This window comes from Sinocyclocheilus grahami, unplaced genomic scaffold (assembly GCF_001515645.1).
Source record: "Sinocyclocheilus grahami isolate Dianchi unplaced genomic scaffold, SAMN03320097.WGS_v1.1 scaffold1222.1, whole genome shotgun sequence".
Classification (NCBI taxonomy): domain Eukaryota; kingdom Metazoa; phylum Chordata; class Actinopteri; order Cypriniformes; family Cyprinidae; genus Sinocyclocheilus; species Sinocyclocheilus grahami.
Window position 1 is genome coordinate 210,764 of NW_015506401.1, and position 13,178 is coordinate 223,941.

Here is a 13,178-nt window from a genome sequence, read left to right on the forward strand (position 1 = left end):
TCACACACACACACACTCACACACACACACACACACACACACACACACAATTTCAATTGTTATATCTGTTTATCGCCAGCGTTCTTGCTTTAGCTTTAATTGTTTTGAGATTTCAAACATTGTGATAGTCATACAATGAAACTGAACTTGCTTTGATATGTTTAAATGTTAAACATATTTCAATCATTTGATTAGTTAACATGCTAAACTAATACGATAAGACCCTTTCTGTCTTTCTTTCCACCCGATTTCTCCTTTCTACTGGAGCTGTTCTCAGTGTTTTAGCTTTATTGATGATATGTTGAGCTTCAGTGATAATTAAATTATGAAACGTAACTCAATTTGATACATTTAAGTATGTTATACATATTTAAACTATAAGCAGACAAACAGCTTCAGCAGGACATTTGGAGCCATTATTTCAGTTCTTCATTCATTACTTACAGGCTTTCTTTTGGATTAACACTCTTCTTTCCGCCCAATTTCTGCTTTTCTTTCTCTCCTCCGCTTGTCGTTCTTTCCTGTCGTTCTCTCCGGCGGCCAGAACTGGGCTCTTCACGCCGGACATGGCCTTTGAGACCATTGTGAAAAGGCAGATTGGGAAGATTAAAGAGCCGTGCCAGAAATGTGTGGACATGGTCATTTCTGAGCTTGTCAGTACCGTTAGACAGTGTACCAAGAAGGTAAAGGCCTGCTGGAGGCTTTATGTGTCTCCCATCGACCCAAACTAGTGCTGTGAGCCACCTCTGACCCCCGCCAGCCTCTCGCCCGCTCACGGGGCCGCAGGGGTTTGTGGGTGTTGAGCGTTGTGTGTGTTCGTGTGCCTGCAGCTTTGGACAGAGGGACTCTGGGAGGAATGGCTGCATTACGGAGGGCCGCGGATGCTGAGGTTTCACTGCTTGATGAGCGTAGTTCATAATTTGATTGCCATTTCATTTAGATGATTTTGCTCCAAGCAGGTGACAAAAAAACAAATCGGTGAATTTTACAGTTAGAAACGGCAGTTTAGGTTGCTAGAACTTTACCGTAAAATAAAGATTTGTGAGCCTGCAGCACAAAAGCAGTGTTAAGTCGCTGGGGGATATTTGTAGCAATAGCCAACAATACATTGTATGGGTCACAATTATACATTTCTCTTTTATGCCAAAAATCATTAGGATATTAAGATCATGTTCCATGAAGATATTTAGTAAATCTCCTACCGTAAATATATCAAAACTTAATGTTTGATTAGTAATATGCATTGCTAAGAACTTCATTTGAACAACTTTAAAGATGATTTTCTCAATATTTAGATTTTTTTGCACCCTCAGATTCCAGATTTCCAAATATTGTCCGATCCTAACAAACCATACATCAATGGAAAGCTTATTTATTCAGCTTTGAGCCTTGTGACTGGTTTTGTGGTCTAGGGTCACATATTTCATTTACTGTAATAATGTTAATCTGTTTTATATCTTTATAATGTACTGACACCCACCTTAAAACACGTGTGGTAAAAAGAGAAAGCCACACATGGTAGATATTAATAATATCAGACACACAAATAAAAATATCATTATTTTACTTTGAAGCAATTGTCACTCTAAGATCATGTTCCATGAAGATATTTAGTAAATCTCCTACCGTAAATATATCAAAACTTAATGTTTGATTAGTAATATGCATTGCTAAGAACTTCATTTGAACAACTTTAAAGATGATTTTCTCAATATTTAGATTTTTTTGCACCCTCAGATTCCAGATTTCCAAATATTGTCCGATCCTAACAAACCACACATCAATGGAAAGCTTATTTATTCAGCTTTGAGCCTTGTGACTGGTTTTGTGGTCTAGGGTCACATATTTCATTTACTGTAATAATGTTAATCTGTTTTATATCTTTATAATGTACTGACACCCACCTTAAAACACATGTGGTAAAAAGAGAAAGCCACACATGGTAGATATTAATAATATCAGACACACAAATAAAAATATCATTATTTTACTTTGAAGCAATTGTCACTCTGAGATTGCTAGTAAAGTTGATAAACATACAAAGAAACAGCAAGTAACACATTGAATTAAATGTAAAATGTTGATGTAGAAAGACTGAAGTAGTATTTTCTTGTAAAACACACTCCAAAAACCTTTGTTTTATTTACACATTCAAAAAATGTATTCTGTTTAGTTATTATTCTGTTTAGTATTCTGTTAAATTTATTTTTATTTAAATTTCAGTAATTTTGTTGTGCTTTTGTTTTTTTGTATTTCTTCTATTTAATTTTAATTTATTTTTATTTCAATTTCAGTAATTTTATTGCACTTTTGTTTTTTTGTATTCTATTTAGTTTTCATTTATTTTTATTTCAGTTTTAGTAGTTTTGTTATGTACTTTTATGATGTTTTTAATATATATATTTGTTTTAGTTTTTTTTACAATGCATGACAGTAAAATAATGCAATAAACCGTAATTTAACAAATAAGGCAGTAAAAAAATATTTTTCAAAGTTGCAAATAAAACAAAAATGATTGGAGTACATTTCACAAGAAAAAACAATTTTTTTTACTTCTGAATTTCACATTTAATTCAATGTGTTATTTATCTTTTTTGCCATTTCTTCGTGAAACGTACAGTTTGTTTTTACACCATTTTTTTTTTAGTGTACATAACTAGTAAGAGAAACCAAGACGCGTGGGAATGTCCATTTACGGGGTTTCATTGTAAATTATGAGATGGCATTACTATTAATACAGAATGTGCATCCATTGCATATTTTCTCACTGGCCTTAAAGAAAATCCTGAGTTTCGAAATCTTTCCAACATGACCCGAACGCACCATCACTGTAAACCAATTAACAGGGTAGCATTTTTACCGTCGTAGTTGCGATCGTTTCTTACAGCATAGCATCCAAAACCCAACACAGTGCTTCTGTTCTGATGAAGGATGGGCTCGTCCAGCAGACCTCAGCGTCCCAAACCCTCCGTGTTTTAGAGGCAGAGGTTTTGAGGAAGGCTGAGATGCAGCTAAAGGCAGTCCGCTCTCCTGCGAGTGTAATTAGATCAAGCTCTTGGACTGTCTTTGGTTCGCACAGCTGCGTTCTGGAAGCTTCTGTCTCGGGGCTGTTGAATGGCTTGAGGAGAAACCAAACGTCTGACTTGCCCCGATCCTCCTCTGTGCTGTCTGTCTGTCTGTCTGTCTGTCTGTCGTTCTTCTTCCTCTTCCTCCATGACTTCCTCTACAGGACAGGCCTGTTCACCCCCGACCTGGCCTTTGAGGCCATAGTGAAAAAGCAGATCCAAAAGCTAAACGGGCCGTGCCTGAAATGTATAGATATGGTTGTGAGCGAACTGGTCTCCACCATTCGCAAATGTAGTGAGAAGGTAAAGCGGAAAGAAGCTCTGTTCGTCCGCGTCTATCTTAAACGTACGGATAGACCGATGGCTGGACTTGACATGATCTGTGGTTGTGAATGTCGGTGGTGTTTTACCCTGAAGTAGGTGATAATAATATAAAAACAGGGCTTTTACAGTTTAAAGGAATAATTCACACACACAAAAAGATGATTTTGCCATCATTAAACCCGAAACATTAAAGGTGTGTAAATGATGACAGAATTATCGTTTTTGTGTGAAATGCTGCTGCCGTCGTTATGATTTGAGCTTCAGTGCTGCTTCATGATCATAATCATCTTTACATTCTGCGTTTATCTGTTCTCCTCCTTCTGCTTGTCTGGTGCATTGCATTGTGGGATTGCTTTGGCACTGTGACGTTTAGACGTTTGATTGAGGATCAGCTGAAGACGGATGTAATGCTGTGCTTGTCAGCTGTTGTTCAGATTTGTCGAGGAGTCATAAATATTTGTCCCTTGCGTTATAATTATTGTACACTTTTACGTTTTAGAAGCTGTCCATGTGTTGGTTTCAGTATTATTTATATATACTACTATAGTATTTATTAATATTTTGAATTAGCTTTTATTTTATATTTTGTTTTCTTTTTAATTCCAGTTGAAGTTTCAGTAATTTTGTTATGTGCTTTTGTAATTAAAACAATTTTTTAGCTTTAATTTATTTTTGTTTCAGTAATTCTTTGTGATTTTGTTTTTTAAAACTATTTGTATTTCATTTTCAGTTTTAGTAATTATGTTATGTGTTTTTGTATTTTTTAAATATTTATTCTATTTAGCTTTAATTTTTTTTTCAGTTTCAGTAATTTTTTTGTGTGCTTTTTTTATATTTCTTCTATTTAGTTTTAATTTATTTTTATTTTTTATTTTCAGATTTTGTCATTTTATGTCCTTTTGTCGTTTAAAAAAATACATATTTCTTCTATTTAACTTTTTCAGTTTTAGTAAATGTTATGTGCTTTTGTATGTTTTTATATATTTCTTCTATTTAGCTTTAATTTATTAGTTTTTTCAGTTCCAGTAATTTTTTATGTGCTTTTGTAATTAAAAAAATGATTCTATTTAGCTTTATTTTTATTTCAGTTTCAGTAATTTTTTATGTGCTTTTTATTTTTTTAAATATTTATTTTATTTAGTTTTCATTTATTTTTATTTCAGTTTCAGTAATTCTTTGTGCTTTTGTTTTTTAAAACTATTTCTTCTATTTAGCTGTAATGTATTTGTATTTCAGTTTCAGTTTTAGTAATTATGTTATGTGCTTTTGTATTTTTTTGTATTTTTTTAAAATATATTTCTTCTATTTAGCTTTAATTTTTTTATTTCAGTTCCAGTAATTTTTTATGTGCTTTTTATTTTTTTAGTATTTCTTCTATTTAGTTTTAATTTATTTGTATTTAGTCATTTTATGTCCTTTAAAAAAAAAAAAAAATTTCTTCTATTTAACTTCATTTTCAGTTCTAGTCATTTTGTTATGTGCTTCTGTATTTTTTTTTATATTTCTTCTATTTACAGTAGCTTTAATTTATTTTTAGTAATTTTAGTACCTCAGCTTAAACTTATTTTAAGTCTGTTGCCAAGGCAATATTTATAATTGTCCTAATTTAATTTGATTTAATTCCAGCTTTATTTCATTTAGCCTAACAAAAACAATTTTTAATAGTTTTAATTTTAGTTAACAAACACAACACTGCTGTGCACACTTCACATGCAGTACAAGTGCTAATCCGGTCACGTTGCAAACACAGTCTGTTTAAATCAGCTTCAGGACGCTGTCTAGCAGTGTCTGTAACAAGAATAGAGTGCATATCAAAACATGTCCAGGTCATATTTAACCTGAATTGTTTTGTTGTTATTGCATAAAGATGGCTCTCTTTTTTTGATTTGAGAGAGTGTGCTCTCTGAAGATCAGATATCATTACACTAGGGATCTACAGTATCGTCTGTTTAGGGATCGAGCCATATTTTCTTCTCAGATTTTGCTCATGTAAATGTAGAATAGATCCATCAGTCCAGCAACTATCGGTCTATCCTTACCACTCAGTTTTCATCCTGCTTTATTTTGTCTGTGTTCATTTAATTTACTAAGTACTAGTGCTGGGCGGTATACCGGTTCATACTGAATACCGCTGTTTATTTTTGTTATGATATGAATTTTTAAAATACCGCAATACGTATGTCACTTAAACAACGTTGGGAACGCGCCACTGTTTGAAAGGGGTCTCTTTTCACTGTTGCACTGTGGTGAGGGAACAGCTGTATGTGTTACTAAGCGTGAAAGTTCAGAAACTGAAGCTGTAGAACTAATAGAACGTGATGACACAGAAGAACTCATCCACAATATCCACACTGACCTCCACAAATATCCAGCGCCCCCCTGACATCAGCTCCCGCGTCTCACACACACGCAAGCGTGACTTCAGCACTAGATTCAGCAACTTTCAGACCCTTTCAGCGGCTTTCTTCCAGAGAATATTCATACTGATAAACCTAGAGACTTTTCTGGAGAAAGCTTAGCTATGGTTCAGTTGGAGGATTTCTCCAGTGCTGTCCCGCGAGCGCGAGGTCTGACTTTCCTGGAGAAGTGTCGCCTCTCTCGGCATCTGTTCTGTGCAGTGAGCGGCAGAGAAGCACTGCAGCCGACTCCTCGATAAATGTGTAACAGTTGTGCGAGAGTCAATGTAATGGAAAGGGGGACCTCTGGTGGTGAATAAACGGAAGTCCATGGACCGAATTCGTGACAAAATGAGTACAAAACAGCGTTTCCTAGCACCTGTCGCTTACTAATCGTTTGGAATTATAAATATGAGCGTAGTTCGTCTGTTAATATCACATGCACTTTTTTGTTTGTTGTTGTTTTTAGTTTGTTACTCAGACGCAGGCAGTGCGCTGCATGAGACAAAAGAGTAATCTAGCCAAAACCACCGCATAGCCGCTCTTTAGTGTAGATGCATGCTGATTTTATCAGACGATGCTGTGATTATAAATGAGAGTGACTCCTGGTTAATGTATTAAAAGGGGTCGTGTTTAGTCACTATTTAGTGTGGTATTTTTTGACAATCATGACAATAAAATAGGGCATTCTGAGTCAATATACTGCAGTATTTCCTCTCGTCTCAATCAGTAGAAAACATGGTTAACACCCGCTCATGCATGAAAACAAAATACCGTCATGTACCGTGAAATCGGTATAATTTTGAAAAACACCGTGATATAAATGTTTGGTCATACCGCCCAGCACTACTAAGTACTTGTGTCCTTCTTTACAGAACCGTAGAGATTTTATCCAAAGTCCCCGGTTTTAGTTTTGTTTTAATGACGCATGCTCCCTCGTGTGGCGTTCTCTCAGTTATTGTTGGTTCTGTCAGTGTGTGTGTGTTCGTTCTGGCGTGAGAATAACGTCATTGTGGCTCGTCTCTTCTGTTTGACTCTCATGGAATAACTGATGCTTCAGGCTGGAAGATCTTCTTACACCAGCAGACTAACCGTCACACCAGAACATCTCTGTGTCTCTCTTTCTCTCCTCTTTCATCATTTCATCATCCCTCCAACATCTTATTCTGCCGGTCTAAAAAACAGAAGTTAAAGAAAAAGCTCATCCAGAAAAATGTACTCCCCTTCACCTTCCAAACTCTTGTATTGTTGTTTTTTCCTTAAAGCACAAAAGGAGATTTTCAAGCTCCAAAATAGAGCTCATAAAAGCACCATATATGTAAGATGACAATCGTATGACGCTTTGCGTGAGGAACAAATGATTTGCTTCAGATTGAAGCTTACTCAAACGTTGCACTCATGCATCATTACAACTCGATTCACGAATGAGGAAAACACAATAATCCAGTCAATTTTATGTCGTTTTTGGAGCTTGACAGAACTCAAAAAGAGCCGCATGATGACTTTTCAAGAATTCTCCTTTTGTGTTAGGAAAAAATGAGCATCGTACGTGTTTGGGACGACACAAAGGCGAGTACATGAAGTGTGGACTGTCAGTAATGTCATCCGAGTTGATTCGGTTGTATTGTATGATATAAACGGATGCAGCATGTGCTGAGGCTGTGTGAATCCGCCTCTATTCTCAGTAACCTTCATCTCCTTCGTTTCGCCTGTAGCTCCTCTAGAAACACTCATTTCTACTGCTCCCTGCTCATGTGATGTTTGACTGCGAGACGCCATCAGTGCATCCCTGAGTCTGAGGCACAGCAAGCCCAAATACTCTGCTGGTGTAGTGGTGTGTGTGTGTGTGTGTGTGTGTGTGTGTGTGTGTGTGTGTGAGATTCCACACTGACTACAAGTTCCAATGCATCAGCTGGTCATACAGACATTTAGATTAGAAGTAAAAGGAAGTCCCAACAGACTAAAAAGAAAAAAAAAGAATTAGGTACAGCATATTTGATCTCTGTTCTTCAAACTGGTGATATGTTTTTATGTCTTTATTTTCTGCCTGTACCTTTAAGCCCTTTTGGGTTGAGTTTTTGGGGTAGTTTTTTTCTCTACTTATTTATTTTAAAATCGTTCTGTTCAATTATTATTACTCCGGTGTGAGTTTTCGTTTCATGCATGTTTGTTATAATGCAAGATTTACGTGTTTGCATTTTAAAAACGTGTAGTTACAAATGATCCTTTGCTGAAATTCCGAATCCTAGCGCATGTTGCAAATATTACAGTATTCAACATCAACAGTTGACTCATTACTAATACCCTTGAGTACGATTCATGTGCACAACTCCTGGATTTGGCTCAATTATGGGACACTGCAAAGCTAAGAGGGTCACCAATATTAAGTATTTTAACTACAGTGATGCACTGAAATTTAGAGTCATGCATGTATGCATGCAAACCAGTTTCTTAGTGTCAGCTCGTTTTCTGTTCACATGCATAAATAATGTAAGATTATGTTTAATAGTGTGTTGATGCTGTAGACTTTGCAACAGGTTTTCTTTCAAAAACGGTTCCTTGGTTGTTTATGCCTACTGTAGTAGCATCCTGTTGCAAACTCTGGTGTGTGTTGGGGATACGGGTGAGTGTATGGTGTTTGGCATCACAAGCGCGTGTGATTGTGTCACAGCTGGCGCAGTATCCCATGCTGAGAGAGGAGATGGAGCGGATCGTCACGCAGCACATCCGCGACCGCGAGAGCCGCACTAAACAACAGGTGAGCCGCGTCACGTCTAATATAAACCTCTTTTAAACAGCTCTTCATTTCATCATTTCCTCTTTGTGGTCGTCAGGTGCTGCTGCTGATCGACATCGAGCTGGCGTATATGAACACCAACCATGAAGACTTCATCGGATTTGCCAAGTGAGTAACGTTTCCTCGACCTTTAACCCCAAATGACTCAATATAGTGCCACAATTATTAACCCTAATCATACAAAGGGATCAAAACGAGCATAAAAATCAAATATTAAACTATATAATTAATTAAAATGAATAATAAATAAATAATAATATAAAATCAAAAATTTAAATAGTATTAAAAACGATGATAATATAATATGTATGCAATAAAAATATTAGAAATTATAACATTATTACTAGCCAAGCGATTAATGGTTCACTGGACATCAAGTGACCAAACACAGTGCCACAATTATTATTATAATAACAAGAGTAATAATAATAATAATGATAGCTAAAAATGTTACTGTTAATATTAATTATAAATAATCATAAATAAATAGTAATATAAAATACTTATTACTTATTACTAATATTACTAACATTAAATTATATTCATTATAAATAATATATAATGTAATTAATTAATAAGTATTATTATTATTATCATTAGTATTATCACTAACATTAAACTGTTAATATTAATTATAAATATAAAAATATATTTAAAAATAATAATAATTATATAATTATTATTACTAACATTAAATGATATTAATATTATTTATAAATAATAAATATTTAATATTAAATAATTGTTATTATGTTTATATTATAAATAGTATTATTACTAACATTAAACTGGTAATATTCATTATAAATAATGCTATTAATATTAAATAAATAAATAATAATTTTAAAAATAATAATAAGTATTATTAGTATTATTACTAACATTAAATGATATTAATTAGAAATAGTAATAAATATAATATAAAAATACAATTATTATTTATAATTAATATTAATATATACCCAATGACATTCATGCATTTTAAGTACTCTTTTGTATGTACTGTATATAACAGATTTTAAGCTGATTGAAGTTCAACTCTGTCCTGTATAGTGCTCAACAGAGAAGCAGTCAGATGAACAAGAAGAAAGCGGCTGGTAACCAGGTGAAGGGGGTTGAATTACAGTTTATATTCATAATTTCAAGACGATATTAATTTCTCTGTGCATGCTGAATCACGTCATGTGTTGAATGTTAAACGTGCTCATCTGATGTGTGTCCAGCGTCTGCCTTTCTCTGTTCCTCATCTGTGTTTCTTATTCTTTATCTTCATGCCCTTATCAACTGATCCAGGGCCAGGTTTGTTCTCATGCTTCTCTCAGTTCACATACAAGCGTTAGCTCAGAACTGATCTTAGATCAGGCGTCTCAGGAGCGTTCCGGGTTCAGTCTAGATCATCAGCATTTCAATATAACTTTAACTGAAAGCTGAGAAGACGGAGAGATGTTCTGCTTCACTTAAATCAGTTGTTAAGGGCAGCGAGTGACAGCGTGATGTGTGTTCATGTGTGTAAAGTCCTGTTCTGTTCACACACACATTATACGACCGTAGCACGAGGCAGATGCAGACCTTCACTTCTACAGAGGGAGACTCACATAATCAGTGTATTGATCTATAGAAGTGCTTTTTGATGTTTTTGAAGACATGAGCCCCAGCAGATGCTTGTTAGGTGGAGGAGATCAATGCAGAATAGTGCAAAAATAGAGTATTAAATGCAAATACGGGGTGTAAACCGGACGTTTCATCACAACACAATATGACATCAGTTCTCTTAGATATTGATAAGATATTTGCTGATATCACAAAACATGCCGCGATACAATTATGATTCAGTGCGTATCGATATTACAATATTACGTGCCTGTTTTACACAGTTACATTTTATTAATTCACAAATGCAACCAAAATATATACTGTGAACTTTTAATGGAACTCTCTGACATGACGTGGGTTTTTGTCTATCGGTGCATTTTTTTTATTAAAAGCGAAATACTTCTAAACTCATGATTTGTGTCTGACAGGAGAGGACACGGTCTGTTTACCTGCGCCAGTCCCTCACTAAATTCATAATTTAGCACAGTTTTAGCATTGGCAGAATATAAAATGGGTCAAATATATTACAATACAAGCATTTCAGTCAAATACAATTTGTGTAATATTTCAAACTTTAACTTGTTGGAAAAAAAACAATCCGTGGCTACATTTTAAAAGGAACCCAATTCCACGGAAAATCTGCAGACTTTGCAACCCTGTTCATAGTGAACCCCATCATTTGTTTTAGCTGCCTGTTTTTTCTGTTTTCAATACTGATATGTTCTCTTTTCCTGTTCTGTGTTTCTCTTGGTTTACTCCGGTGCATCAGGATGAAATCATGGTAAGTAGTCTGTGTGTTTCCTAAGGCATACGTGTTGATCACAGTAATTAAGCTCTCCTCATGAAGACTGCACTCAGATCAGACATGTGAAACCGTGATGCATGTCTAGTCTACATCTGTGTCTGTATGCAGCGGTTGCATAAGACACTTTCACTGCACAAGCAAACTCATGAAACCCTGAAGCCGTAGCATCACTGAAGACGTCAGTCAGGCATAGTGACTGTATAGTGTGCACTACAGAGGGTTTGCTTTTTATCTTCATGCCACAAGCGTGTTCTGTATTTAAGTCCAAACACTCATTCACTGCAGTATTTCATGCAGCTTTTCTGCTCTTTCAGTGTTAAAGGGATAGTTCACCCAAAAATGAAAAGTACCCCATGATTTACTCACCCTCAAGGCATCCTAGGTGTTTATGACCTTCTTCTTTCAGACGAATACAATCAGAGTTATATTAAAAAATATCCTGGCTCTTCCAAGCTTTATAATGGCAGTGAATGGGTGTTATTTTTCAGTAGTCCAAAAGAAGTCCAATAAAGTGCATCCATCCCTCATAAAAAGTGTCTCACGCGGCTCACGGAGTGAATAAAGGCCTCCTGAAGCGAATCGATGTGTTTTTGTAAGAAAATATTCATATTTAAAATGTTATAAACAGCAATCTCTAGCTTCCGCTGACTGTCGTACGCGCGTTCATTCCGGCGGATGACGTAGGCATAGCGTAAGATCTGGAGAGAAGTGACGAATGCGGAAGCGCAGCGGAGAGAGCAAAACAAAACACTGGTCACGAAAGAAAAATGTGGGAGGATTTGGATATAAGCCGAGAGGAGACTGGTTTTCCTTTGCTAAAGTAAAGAAACTTTGCTTCTTTTGCTCCTGTAAACAAACGTCGGTTCTCACGAGACGAGCATATTCTCACCGGAGCTTACGCTACGCCTACGTCATCTGCCAAAATGAACGTGCATACGACAGTCAGCGGAAGATAGAGATTACGGTTTATAATGTTTTAAATATGGATATGTTTCTTACACAAACGCATCGATTCGCTTCAGGAGGCCTTTATTCACTCCCGGAGCCGTGTGAGACACTTTTTATGATGGATGGATGCTCTTTATTGGACTTCTTTTGGAAAATAACACCCATTCACTGCCATTATAAAGCTTGGAAGAGCCAGGATATTATTAAATATAACTCCGGTTGTATTCGTCTGAAAGAAGAAAGTCAAACACACCTAGGATGCCTTGAGGGTGAGTAAATCATGGGCTAATTTTCATTTTTGGGTGAACTATCGCTTTAAGATGAGATAAACCTGTCAAGAACACGTCTGGCCATATTTCACCCCAAAATCAAAAGAATTATATTTATATACAAAATTATATTTTGTACAAAGAAAAAAATATTTTAAGGCTATTTAAAATTGAAAATGGCATGAAAGTAAAAACAGCAGAAAACTAACATGAATACAAAGAACTTGCTCTATGCGTTTAAAACTAGATTTTTCTTTTTCATTGTCATTGAACCTGTTTTACTCAACAACAGTTCATTGTAATTAACAGAAGAGAAAATAAAATACAGATTATAATTCATATTATATCACAATTTGTATTATAACTTTTTAAGTGCTCACTTCAAGGAGAAGAGCCTGATTTGTTTGCTAAATTTCTGTGGTTTCTAGTGATGTATTTATTTATCTGTCCACTTGAGGCAGAAGCGAGTCAGTACAGTACAGTAATCCAGAAGTACATTTACATGCATGTCAGTCGCACGCACGCACACACACACACACACACACACACACACTCACGCTCGCACACACACACACTCACTCACTCACTCACTCACTCACTCACACACTCACTCTCTCTTTCACACACACACACACACACACTCACACTCACGCACGCACACACACACACACACACACACACTCACGCTCGCACACACACACACTCACTCACTCACTCACTCACTCACTCACACACTCACTCTCTCTTTCACACACACACACACACACACACACCCTCTCTCTCTCTCACACACACACACACACACACTCACACACACACACACACACACACTCTCTCTCTCTCTCTCTCTCACACGCACACACACGCTCACGCTCACACACACACATACACACACTCACTCACTCACACACTCACTCTCTCTTTCACACACACACACACACACACACACACACTCTCTCTCTCTCTCTCTCACACGCACAC

At 36.0% G+C, this 13,178-nt stretch overlaps 1 protein-coding gene across 1 annotated transcript in view; it reads left to right on the forward strand.

Annotated features, from left to right (window-relative positions):
• LOC107568151 (dynamin-1-like) overlaps positions 1–13,178 on the forward strand; it is an 87,845-nt gene that overhangs the window by 40,521 nt on the left and 34,146 nt on the right. The window contains exons 10-15 of the mRNA XM_016254014.1: positions 3,230–3,368; positions 8,457–8,543; positions 8,620–8,690; positions 9,636–9,687; positions 9,876–9,881; positions 10,945–10,956. Of these exons, the coding sequence (XP_016109500.1) occupies positions 3,230–3,368; positions 8,457–8,543; positions 8,620–8,690; positions 9,636–9,687; positions 9,876–9,881; positions 10,945–10,956 (367 nt within the window). The remainder of the gene's footprint in view (positions 1–3,229; positions 3,369–8,456; positions 8,544–8,619; positions 8,691–9,635; positions 9,688–9,875; positions 9,882–10,944; positions 10,957–13,178) is intronic.